Source organism: Podarcis melisellensis (assembly GCF_964234715.1).
Source record: "Podarcis melisellensis genome assembly, chromosome: 15".
In the NCBI taxonomy this organism is placed as follows: Eukaryota; Metazoa; Chordata; class Lepidosauria; order Squamata; family Lacertidae; genus Podarcis; species Podarcis melisellensis.
The window spans coordinates 42953150-42966272 of NC_138532.1; the positions used below are offsets into that span (position 1 = coordinate 42953150).

General features: G+C 49.2%; 1 protein-coding gene across 5 annotated transcripts in view; it reads left to right on the plus strand.

Moving 5' to 3' along the window:
- The window catches only part of SSH2 (slingshot protein phosphatase 2), a 119857-nt gene that overhangs the window by 98803 nt on the left and 7931 nt on the right, over positions 1–13123 (plus strand). For all 5 annotated transcript variants that reach the window (XM_081890164.1, XM_081890166.1, XM_081890162.1 and 2 more), the window contains 5 exons: positions 2558–2651; positions 3586–3714; positions 6304–6350; positions 7033–7183; positions 8480–8676. In XM_081890164.1, the coding sequence (XP_081746290.1) occupies positions 2558–2651; positions 3586–3714; positions 6304–6350; positions 7033–7183; positions 8480–8676 (618 nt within the window). The remainder of the gene's footprint in view (positions 1–2557; positions 2652–3585; positions 3715–6303; positions 6351–7032; positions 7184–8479; positions 8677–13123) is intronic.

A 13123-nucleotide genomic window follows, 5' to 3' on the forward strand; every position in this document is an offset into this window, starting at 1 on the left:
CAGCGGGTTTGAGAGCATGCTGGTTTCTCTGCCAGCCTGTCTCGCCTGTCAGCTGGGCTTGTTTCGCAAGGCCTATCCCTCAGCCAGCTATAATCATCCTCATCATCGTGATTCGTTCATCATTTGAAGTAGTTTCAAAACACAAAAACAGCAAGCACTTTTGAAACAAGATTAAATCCTTGACAAAGTGGAAGTCTGTGGCAAAGACCCAGTTATCCATTGGGGGAACAAAAATGTATTCCCTTGCTTCTGGCAAGTACATGTGCTGAGCGCCTCCAGTCGTATCTCGACAGGGGCACTGTTCCACAGGGCAGGGGCTGCCACACTAAAAGCCCTTCTCCATGTTATTGTGGAGCTGTGGGCTCCACAATACTGTTTATTACTGTTGGATTCATTCATTTGTTGGCTTTCAGACTCAGCTGTGGCCACATTGCTTCGTATCTCTGCTGGTGGTCTCAGAGATATCCATCTAGCCGGGATGTGTGTGTGTGTGTGTGTGTGTGTGTGTGCGCGCGCTTGCTTTGGTCTGATCCAGCCAGAGGCTGTGTTCACATACAGGACGATGGCATATATACATGGATGAGAGGTGTTTATTCCCAGAGTGCTACGGTCCTTGCTGATAAGCCCTGACTATTTTTACCCGCCAGCGATAAGGCCAGAGAGGCTGCTGGAATGCACCCGCGGGTGCTGCTGGCTGCGTGGTGCGTTCCATATAAGGAAGCGTAGAGCCTGTTACCTTTCCAAGGAAGGTGGAGGGGCAGAATTACAGGCCAGGCTACAGTAGCATATGCTGGCAAAATTATGCTGGACCAGGACCTCTTCATGCTGCAAGATGGCTTCTGATGGAGAGGCCCAGTGAGCTGTGGTGGTTGGTACATCTCACTGGGGTTCCCTGTCTGTCCTTGGCCCTGAGATTTAGTGGTGTAGCGGTCAGTGGTGTAGCGGGCTAGGGCAGGGTCAGCAAACTTTTTCAGCAGGGGGCCGGTCCACTGTCCCTCAGACCTTGTGAGGGGCTGGAATATACAGTGGTACCTCGGGTTACATATGCTTCAGGTTACATATGCTTCAGGTTACAGACTCTGCTAACCCAGAAATATTACCTCGGGTTAAGAACTTTGCTTTAGGATGAGAACAGAAATCGTGCTCTGGTGGCGCGGCGGCAGCAGGAGGCCCCATTAGCTATAGTGGTGCTTCAGGTTAAGAACAGTTTCAGTTTAAGAACGGACCTCCAGAACGAATTCAGTACTTAACCCGAGGTACCACTGTATTTTGAAAAAGAAAATGAACGAATTTCTATGCCCCACAAATAACCCAGAGGTGCATTTTAAATAAAAGGACACATTCTACTCATGTAAAAACACGCTGATTCCCAGACCATCCACGGGCTGGATTGAGAAGGCGATTGGGCCGGATCCGACCCCTGGGCTAGGGCCTGGGAGAGACAAGAGTTCGAACCTCCAATCAGCCATGAAGCTCACTGAGTGCAACCTTCAGCCAGTCACTGCCTCTCTCGGCCTAACCTACCTCACAAGATTATTGTGGTGGGTTAAATGAGGAGGGGGAGAACCACCTTGAGCTCCTTGGAGAAAAGATGGGGTATAAATGCAATATATAAGTGAAAAGAATGTTGGAAACATACCGAGGCAGACCAGTCTCACACAGTATTGTGCTGAGGCTGTATTACAGGAGTTGGTGGGGTGGAAGCTGCGGCTTTCACCGGCCCCAGCCAGCATGGCCAAAGGTCAGGGGTGCTGATAAGAGTTGGTGTCTGCAGGGCCACACATCCTGCCCCGAACCCTTGCTGTAAAGAGCTGTGGCCATTGATCTCGCCCATTAAATCCTTATAAAAGAGGATGGATGAAGGTCGAAACACCTGTCTGGTGTGGTTTGCTGTGGAGGTCCTTCAGAAGGGGTTGGGGGCCTCAGGTCCAGGGGCCAGGGGAGGCCCTCGAGGTCTCCATCTCTGGCCCTCAGGACCCTTCACACTACACCCTTCACTGCCACTGTCCAGATGGCAGGTAGAGAAGGGCCTCGACTCATGCCTGTAGACTTTTGCATGAATTGCTCCAGCCACTTTTGTCGCCCCTGGCTCCACCCACCACTGGCAGGTGGCCCTCGGAAAGTCACCCAGAACAGAGTGTGGCCCCCCAGGATGAAAAAGGTTCCCCACTCAGCTTGAGAACTAGACTTGTTTGTTTTTATTACCCTGCTGGTTGGCCAAAACGGCACCTATGTAACTTTTTTACATAAAGTCAAAACAAGAAGGTGCCGACCCGCAGCCTCACAATTAAAAAAAGACATGGCACACAAGGGGAAAGGACAGGGAGGGAAGAGGAAAATCAAAACTCAGACCCCTATTTCTGAACAGTTGTTCCTAGATTCACCAGGGGAAGGAGGAGCTTTCAGCAGAGCCGATGGTGTGAGCCTGGCTTTGCAGCTCTCCCACAAAGGCAGTCGGAGGGAATTTTGTCTTGAAGCCAATGTGTACAGTATCCCCGCCTGCCCAAAAGACTTCTGAAATTTATTTTTTCTTCCATTTCTCCCCATGCCCCTGCAGCCCAACGGAACGGGAACGCACAGAACGTCTCATAAAGACCAAGCTGAGGGAAATCATGATGCAGAAAGATTTGGAGAACATCACATCCAAGGAGGTGAGGAAAAGGAGGCTGGTGAGCTTGCCCCCCCCCCCAGATTGCTAAAGAGGGCAGGGAAGGCTGAGTGGGGTTTTCTCAGGGGGAGGGACACCTGGTTGCTGCAACCACATCCTTCAGTCCTATTTCCCATCCAGAGCTGCCAGCTGGAGTGGGGCATGTTGAATCTTTCAACTTTGAAATCCCAAAAATGAGGGGTGCTAAAAGCTTGCAACAGGGCTTGGCAATTCAAAAGTTAGTTAGGTTAAAATAACATAATTTAGTTTTGCTTGGTAGGTGGAATATGTGCAAAATGGCATAGAAATCATGAAAAATGATTGTCAAGTACTCACAGTTAGATATTAATTATTCTTTAGCATTACCTGACATTTTCAGAAGCCAAAATTAAAATTATTTGGTTTTCCAAAAGTAGTTTGTGTGCTTCTTCATCAAACGTAGACTTAGCAAGTTAAATGTTGTCCAGTCACAAAAAACCCCCAGCAGATTTGAGTTCTTCACACCCAAAAACGTATTTTAAGTGAAGAATTTTGCAAAAAAAAATAGGTTTCACTGTCTAAAATGACAAGCCCTACTTCTGGAGAGGAGGAATCCAAAGACCAATTGCTGCCTTTTTACAGCTTTTGATAGCCTGGGGATCTGACCTTCTTGCTGTTGGAAGTCTGACCCAACCCTTGACTCTTGCGTCTTTTGTCTTCTGTGGGTCTGGCTGCTCCTTAAATGTTTTGTTTGATTCCAGGCAAATTTCATAGACTTTTACCATTGGAAAGGTACTCCAAGGGTCACCGAGAAATCGCAGCTAAAGAATCCCTGGCCCTTTCCCCTGGGGCCATAAAAGAAGGGAGGTGGGGGTCTGCTGAAGGGTACTGCCACCCCCCCGGGGTGGGTGTTTGAGCTGTGTAACAATGCACCTCTTTCCCCCTCTCTCCTCCCCAAGATCCGCACGGAGCTGGAGATGCAGATGGCCTGCAACTTGCGGGAGTTCAAGGAGTTCATTGATAACGAGATGATCGTCATCTTGGGCCAGATGGACAGCCCCACACAGATCTTTGACCACGTCTTCCTGGTAAGTGTTTTGGCACATGGCTGCTAGGAATGCTCACAAGCTGCTCAACTTTACATGCTGTCATCCCCGCCCTCTTAGAAACACCCCCCATCTGCTCTGCCATACAGACCACCATCTCCCTCTTCTGCCTTCCGCCTCACTGCTCCATCACGATTAAGCTTAGCCAGAGTTGCAGAAACTGGCTCTTATTTATAGAGACTGAGATGTCACGTAAGAACATCAGGCCAATGGCCTGATGTCTTGCATCCTCCTCTTGCAGGGGCCAACCAGATGCTTGGATGAAGGCAGCAAGCAGGGTTTGAGCACAAGAACAACACTCCCCTCCTGTGGCTTCCAGAAGCTGGTAGTCCGAGGCATGGCCATCTCCAACAGTGGAGGCAGAGGGTGGCTGTTGTGGTTGGCAGCCATTTATAACCCTCCCTCCATGAATTCGTCTAATCCTATTTTAAAGCCATCCTGTACGAGGGAGTTCCACAGTTTAATGGTGTGCTGCACGAAGGAAGTCCTTTCTTTTATCTGTCCTGAATCTTCCAACATTCAGCTTCATTGGATGTCTACAAGTTCGAATGCAATGAGATAGGGGGACGGGGACTGCCTACTGTGGAAGCAAGTACAGTGGTACCTCGGGTTACAGACGCTTCAGGTTACAGACTCCACTAACTCAGAAATACAGTGGTACCTCGGGTTAAAAACTTAATTCGTTCTGGAGGTCCGTTCTTAACCTGAAACTGTTCTTAACCTGAAGCACCACTTTAGCTAATGGGGCCTCCTCCTGCTGCTGCGCCGCCGGAGCCCGATTTCTGTTCTCATCCTGAAGCAAAGTTCTTAACCCGAGGTAATATTTCTGGGTTAGCGGAGTATGTAACCTGAAGCATATGTAACCTGAGGTACCACTGTAGTACCTCAGGTTAAGAACTTTGCTTCAGGATAAGAACAGAAATCACGTGCCAGTGGCATGGCGGCCACTGGACGCCCCATTAGCTTCAGGTTAAGACCAGTTTCAGGTTAAGAACGGACCTCCTGAACGAATTAAGATCTTAACCCGAGGTACCACTGCATATGCATTTAAGTTGTTAAGTACAGTACATTTATTACATAAGCAAACCGAAAAGACCCAAGAGAGAGCAGAGAGTGCAGGCAAACCATCTCCCGCAAGGCAGATGTCCAGCATATCCCTGAATCCCTCTCGCCATCCTGGGGCCTGGAAACCAAAATGGTCAAAGGCCTGGAAACGATGCCTTATGAGGAACGGCTAAGGGAGCTGGGCATGTTTAGCCTGGAGAAGAGGAGGTTAAGGGGTGATATGATAGCCATGTTCAAATATATAAAAGGATGTCACATAGAGGAGGGAGAAAGGTTGTTTTCTGCTGCTCCAGAGAAGCGGACACGGAGCAATGGATCCAAACTACAAGAAAGAAGATTCCACCTAGACATTAGGAAGAACTTCCTGACAGTAAGAGCTGTTCGACAGTGGAATTTGCTGCCAAGGAGTGTGGTGGAGTCTCCTTCTTTGGAGGTCTTTAAGCAGAGGCTTGACAGCCATATGTCAGGAGTGCTCCGATGGTGTTTCCTGCTTGGCAGGGGGTTGGACTCGATGGCCCTTGTGGTCTCTTCCAACTCTATGATTCTATGATTCTATGAATTTCTGAGGTTACCGGAGCGTCCTGCCCACACCCTTATTCTGGGAGAAAACAACAGGAACAAAGGTGCCCCGGGAGGGCTTGAGAACAAACACAGGAAAGGCTTATTCAGGTCTGGCAGGTGGGATCCTGCTTCCAGTAAAGCCCGGGATGGTGATGCTCTGGGTGGAAGCATGCGATATCCCCAACCAAAGGGTCCTCCTCCTCTTTTTCAAGCTGTGTAAACACTGGGCTACTGAAATGTTTGAGCTCGCCTGGTGCCAAGGCACGTCTCGCGAGGCTGCGCCGGCTGATGAGTCAGCAGCTCTGGGGCTTTTCCCACCCACCCTCCTCCGGCCAGATGCACAGGCCAGGCATCAGTCAGCAGTTTTACGTAAGAAGACGACGCACCTTTTCAGCCCTGACTCTCTTGGCGGAATCAAAAGTGGATAGAGGAATGTTCCCCCTCTTCTCTTGTAACGTGAGAACCCCTGGAGAGCCAACAAAGCTGAAAGTTGGAAGAAAAGAAAGTCCTTTTTTCGTGCGGCAGCTAGTTGAACTGTGGAACTCCCTGCTGCAGGGAGCCAACTTGGATGGCTTTGAAAGAGGAGTGGACATATTCATGGAGGAGAGGAGGGCTATTGATGGCTGCTGGCCAGAATGGCTCTTCTCTGCCCTCCACAGTCAGAGGCAGCGACTGCAGGAGGCGAGAGGACATTTTTCCATTGGGGCATCTGGTTGGCCACTTAGAGATCAGGATGTTGGACCAGATGGGTCATTGGCCTGATCCATCCGGTCTCTTCTGGGGTTCCCTTTCCCCTTTTCTGACACTCCCGTTTCCCAGCCAGGAGCCCTGGGTTCTTTGCCCAATACTGTTCACTCCACCTCCCACCCCCTGCTCCATTTGTACACCCTTCCCTGTTCTTGACGTGATTTGATTACCCCCACCCTGTCTTCTCCCTTTGCGCAGGGTTCAGAGTGGAATGCCTCCAATCTGGAAGATCTGCAGAATAGAGGGTAAGTCCCAGAACATGGCCATGATGAAATGTCCTTCATCCCACCCAGCAGAGAGCAAAAAATCAGTGACGGCCCCCCAGTTCCACTTGGTTGCTGGGGGGGGGTGTCTTCAGATCAAGGCAGGGATAGCCAGGGTGGTGCCCTACAGACTATTGGGAGTCCAATGACATCTGGGAGGACTCAGTTTGGGAGCCATTTCCTTCTCTGTGGCCTGTCTTGCCACTCTAGGAATCAGCTCTATCACTTTAACCCTTTGGCTGCAGACCCACAGCCCTCCATGTGCCGCTGAAATCTGACTCCCATCATCCCTGGCATTTGACGGTGGTGCCTGTAGGGGCTGCTGAGAGTTGGAAGTCCATCAGCATCTGTAGGGTCCCGTGTTGGCTGCTGTGGACCAAAACAACAGTCAGGGGTCTGATGGCCGTGTGTTGAGGATTTATGAGCTGTGAGGGTGGGGTTAGATGACCCTTGGGGGTCTCTTCGACTCTACCATTCTATGATTCTTAGACATTTCTTAGGGGTGAGAAGGAATTGCCTCACCCCTGGTTTTTATTTTATTTGCTAAACCTCAAGGGCTTCTTTCTTGTCAACTTTGTCCCTTGTTTTGGAAAGACAACTGTGTGCGGGGGCGGGTGTCTAACACCTCCCCCCTAAACCAGCCTTATTGCCCTTTTGGCTTCAGGGTGCGGTACATTCTGAACGTCACCCGAGAAATCGACAACTTCTTCCCTGGCGTCTTTGAGTACCACAACATCCGTGTTTACGACGAGGAGGCAACAGATCTCCTGGCTTACTGGAACGACACCTACAAATTCATCTCCAAAGCAAAGCAAGTTCCCTTTTTATCTTAATGTTAAAAGCATGTCCACATCCATATAGCATGTGGGCCTATAGCTAAAGATACCGGGTTGTATCCACCGCTAGACTTACAGTCTTCTTCTTTGGTGATCACTTGTAGCTGAGTAAGATTGTCTTCCATAAACAGGGTTTTAAAAGTGAGTCCGTAAGTGACTGTGGAGGCCAATTCTGGATCCACACGTCCTTCCACAGTGGGGGCATGGGTTTCCGGGCGGGAGTTCATCACGGTGGTTAGCCAAAGGTGCCTTCCTCTTAGCACGTTTCTCCCTTTCATCCGGAGTTTGAGTGTCTTCAAAGCCCATGACACCTTTGGTAAAGGCTGTTCTCCAACTGGAGCACTCGCAGGCCAGTGTTTCCAAGCTGTCAGTGTTTATACTGCATTTTTTTAGATTTGCCTTGAGAGTCTTTGAACCTCTTTTGTTGACCATTACGCTTTTAAGTTACCATTTTTAAGTTCGGAATAGAGTAGTTGCTTTGGCAGACGATAATCAGGCATCCGCACAGTCTTTACACTTAAAGCACTTGGATGCCCCGTTAAACTATTGTGGCTCCCCCCAAAGAATCTTGGGAGCTGTAGTTTGTTGAGGGTGCTGAGAGTTGTTAGGAGGCCCCCGATTTCCCCGCACAGAGCTACAATTTCCAGAGCGGTTTGACAATCAATCCCTCTTCATGGGGAAGAATGGGAATTGTAGCTCCGGGAGGAGAATTGGGATGGGGGGGGGTGTTTCCTCCTAACCGCTCTCAGAACCCTTAAATAAGAATGAGATGAGCTTGCTGGATCAGGCGAAATGGGGCCCATTGAATCCAGCCTCCTGTTCTCACTGGGGCCGACCAGATGCCCATTGGGGGAAGCCAGCAAACAGGACCTGAGCATAAGAGCAACTGGGATTGAGAAGCATCACTGCTTCTGACTGTGGAGCTAATATCCGCCCATTGTCTCCACGAACTTGTCTAAATGTGTGAGTGTGAATGAGGCCTGTGAGTTTCAGAGGGTCTACTCTAATGACCCATAGAGAGAGATGCAGATACATATTGTGTGTACGCATGCACACACACAAAACACATATTGCCAAACTGGTGCTGAGGTGAGCTTTGGTCCACAACATCAGGAGAGCACCAGTTTTGCAAGGTCTTGAGATATATATGGCATTTATTGATTCCGCCTGTGAGACACTCTCACCCCAGCAAAGCCGTTTGAGTGATGACTCCGTTGGGAACTTGGGTAACCTTCCTCTCTCCCCCTCCCTTTCCCTTTACCGTCTTGCAGGAAGAACGGATCCAAGTGCCTGGTTCACTGCAAGATGGGGGTGAGCCGGTCGGCCTCCACGGTGATTGCCTACGCCATGAAGGAGTACGGCTGGAACCTCGACCGGGCCTACGACTACGTGAAGGAGCGCCGGACCGTCACCAAGCCCAACCCCAGCTTCATGCGGCAGCTAGAGGAGTATCAGGGCATCCTTCTGGCCAGGTGAGTCCAAAACAGCCAAGACCGCACCTCAGCGTCCCTGACAATGGGCAACTGGGGGCCAGAGGGTGTTTCATGGAATGCCAGCATCTGACGACTTCTGAATTTCAGCTTTCACACACAGAAATGATATAAATCCTTGCTCTCTTTGATGCAAAGTTCAGGAAACTTTTAGAGCTGCATTAGCGCTCTCTCTCTCTCTCTCTCTCTCTCTCTCTCTCTGTGTGTGTGTGTGTGTGTGTAAAAAGGGGGCATTTTGGAAGAGCACAAATGCATAGTTTTTAGCTTAGTTGAATATCTTTTTACCCCACTTTTCTGCAAAAAAAAAAAAAAAGAAGACATGGGGAGCAATCAAGGCATTTTTTAAATGGGATAAATTGCCAAAAAAAATGTTGGGATGCAGTGAAATCAGTTGTGATGAAAACAAAGTCAGTAAGAACTGTTGGTCATTGAAACCGATGGGGGAACTTGGGGGGTGACCCCAGCAGGAATGAATTAAAATTTAGGTCATCCTTTTAAAAAGCTTTTTAGCTGTGCGCACTGTGTGTGTGTGTGTGTCCCACAACCTGCTTCCCCCAAACAGCAAAACAACTTTGCTTTCTGGCTGGCTTTTGAGGGGCCTGTGTGTTTGTTTGTTTGTGTGTTGCAGATTCCCCCGGCTTCCCCTTCCCCACCTTCTCAAGTTCCTTTTCTTATGCAAAACCGAAGGGGTTGTTTTTGTAACGAGAGACCCCCATCATCTGATTGGGAAAAGATGTCTCAATATGTCATGTGTCTGTGTTTTCCTCCCCCCCCCTCCAACTGTACACATGTGTGTCCTCGGGTGACCTCCAGAGAGCGGAAAGAGAGAGAGACGGCTTGTCCTGCCAGAGGGATCCCAGCTCACGGCCACGTGGTTCCCAGGTGGCTTTGCTGTGGATGTTGGGCCTTTTGAAAAGTGTGTGTGCGTGTGTGTTGGGGTGGCACATGGCAAGGGGGGGCGCGGCTAGCAGCAGGTTATCTGCACCGGCCCAAACTTCTTAATGTTTGGGAGGTGCTTGCAATGCAGATTCTACAGGGCCCATTGCAGAATCCCATCCAAAACAAACTAACAAAACCCCAATACTTGGCAGTTGCTATAAACCACATTTCAAACATGCAAAGCCCTTTGCGCACAGTTATCTTGGCCGTGATCCTTGCGACAAGCCTGCAAAACAGGCCTGGGATCCTTGAGACGCATCCAACTATGTTCTACTCAAGAGTAGACCTGTTGGAGTTAATGGGCCACAGTCAGTTGTGCCTGTTCTGTTCAGTGGGTCTACTCTTAGTAGGACTAAACGTTCAAATAAAAGCTTATCTCTCCCTATTGCACACTGTGGTTGAGGCATAGAAAAGGAGTGGTTCCGAGGCTCACCAAAGTTTTCCTGAGCAATTTTATGACAGGATCCTGATCTGGACAAAGGGGTTTATTAACATGCGCTTTTGAAATCTGTATTAGGCGATGTCAAATTTGCTCCAAGAGGCAGAGGGGAGGGCTATCAATGGCTAAATTCTGCCTCCACAGGAAGAAATGCTTCAGAATATGAGCTGCTGGAAACCACAGGAGGGGAGAGTGTTTCTCTTGTGCTTGAATCCTGCTTGTGGGTTTTCCACGGGCATCTGGTTGGCTACTATGAGAACAGGATGCTGGACCAGATGGGCTATTGGCCTGATCCAGCAGGCTCTTCCTATGTTCTTAATGCCCTTTCCCCACCACCACCAGCGCCCCAAAAAAGCAAAAACAGCAGTTGGATGTTTCCTCTCCAAATCATTGAGGTCAAGGAGGTGCTGGCATGGCATAATGGTTAGGTGTGGCATTATTTGGGCAAACACCATTCCCAGTAATAATAATAATAATAATATTTTATTATTTATACCCCGCCCATCTGGCTGGGTTTCCCCAGCCACTCTGGGCGGCTTCCAACAGAACACTAAAATACAATAACCTATTAAACATTAAAAGCTTCCCTAAACAGGGCTGCCTTCAGATGTCTTCTAAAAGTTTGGTAGTTGTTTTTCTCTTTAACATCTGGCGGGAGGGCGTTCTACAGGGCGGGTGCCACCACCAAAAAGGCCTCTTCCTGGTTCCCTGTAACCTAGCTTCTCGCAATGAGGGAACTGCCAGAAGGCCCTCGGAACTGGACCTCAGTGTCTGGGCTGGATGCTGGAGGTGGAGATGCTCCTTCAGGTAAACCGAGGCCGTTTAGGGCTTTCAAGGTCAGCACCAACACTTTGAATTGTACTCAGAAACGTACTGGGAGCCAATGTAGTTCTTTCAGGACCGGTGCTATATGGTCTTGGCAGCTGCTCCCAGTCACCAGTCTAGCTGCCACATTCTGGATTAGTTGTAGTTTCCGGGTCACCTTCCCAGGGATGGTTCCTTGTAATCTAAATAGCGAACAGGGGACGCTGCCTTCAAACCACAAAGGTGAATAGCGTAGAGGAACCTGACTTCCGGATATTTAGCAAAGACCCACCAAGTCCGACATCCTGTTCTCACAGCGGCCAGTCAGATGCCCCAGTGTGAAGCCCCCCAAAGCAGTCTCTCTCCCCCCAACTCTTGTTCCCCAGCAAGTGATAATCAAAGTTTATTTGTTTATTTCACAAAATGTGTGATTGTATTAAAAACCCCCCTCAAAAGTGGTTTACAGAAAAACCAACAAAATCAATTAAAAAGATTAGCAGCCATAATTTAAGGCCAATACGTGCAGAAAGTCATCAGCTGCCTCCACAGTAATTCGATCACAAATCTGCAAGAGTGGAATATCGTGTTTTGGGGTTCTTTAAGGATTTAATATGTCACCTGTCAGTATTCATGACCCGTGTGGGGTGTGCATGCATGCTTTAGTTCTCAAGAAGCACAGATCAGGTTGTTGCAGATTGTAGAGGCTGCTTTGAGCACACAAATGGTAATTATGGTAAATATAATTGTGCTCTTACGGGAGTCAGTATGTAGCCATTACAATGAGCAGCTGTTGACCAGCAGCTAAAAGTACCGTAGTCCAGAGAAACCTTCTTGACCCCTGTCTTGCGGCCTTGTTTACCATCACTGCCCACCCCGGGGCAGATCATTTGCTGATTCACATTCATATGATTAGCTCTTGGGTTTCAGATCCTGGCTCTGCAGGGAAGGTTGTGGTTCTTGGGTTACACCTTTGCCAGGTGTGAGAGTGGACTGTGGGGCCAGGGGGTTTTCCAGCAGCAACTGCTTTTTGATGCACTGCCAAGCCACATTCCCTCCCACTAGCAAGATCCTTCTATTCTCTTGGACCTCCTTCCTCCCAAATCTCCCTGTCTCTTTTTCCCCCTGCGCAAGTTGTGGTTTTTTCCTTAGAAACCTAACAAGAACTTCACAAAAGACTGGCTGCTGGGTCAGACCAGTGACTCATCCGGCCGAGCATCCTGTTCTAGCAGTGACCAGCCAGGTGTCCTGACGGGAAGCCCCAAAGCAGGAGCTGAACGAAACAGCAACAGTCATCCCATTTGTGATTCCCAGCAGCTGATACTCAGAGGCAAAGTGCCTCCCACGGTAGAAGCAGATTGTAGCCTCCTTGGCTAGCAATGTTTGATAGCCTTATCATTCCAAGAATTTGTCTAAGCTCCTTTAAAAGCCATCCATGTTGGTGGTATTATTGTTATTATTATTATTAAATTAAATTTGTGTACCTGCGGGTCTCAGGGTGGTCACAAAGTAAAACCACAAAATGCATAATAAAAATAAGAACAAAAACAACCCAGTCTCCCCCAAAAACCCATTTTAAAAGGGCATGGAATGTCAAATCAGCCCAAGGTCTGGTTGAAGAGGAACGCTTTTGCCTGGTGCCTACAGGTACATAATGAAGGCGCCAGGCAAACCTCCCTTGGGAAGAGCACTCCACAAATGGGGAGCCACTGCAGAAAAGGCCCCGTTCTCGTGTTGCCGCTCTCCGGACCTCTCGGACGCACTGTGTAAATAATTCCATCCTTTTCTCTGTCCTGAATCCTTTAGTCTGATGTTCCTAAGTTCTGGTACTATGGGGGAGGGAGAAAACATTGCATGTACTTCTATCAACTCCCCTTATTTGCCCTTACGTCTAACTCTAAAGCCCCAAATATTTATAACTTCGGTGTTTCTCAACAACCCTGCCACAGTTAAAAGTTGAATCGCGTGGAAGTGATCCCGATCCTTGTGGCCCTCAGAACATGCCACCTACTGGTGGTGGCCCTTGGAGGAGTGCAGCCTGCTTGACACGCCTCTCCTTGGTCACCTCCCGCATGGCTACATCAGGAGGGCTGCTACCCTCTCTGGAGTGCAGCTTGCATTGAGAAGGGGAAGACGGAAGCAGCGTCCCTGGCTCTTTGGCTTTGGACGGAGTCCGTGCTCCCTCTAGGGGCCAGAGCTTGTAAGTTGTGGAGCAGACGGCACAAAACACCCGCAGCAGCCAGGCTGCTG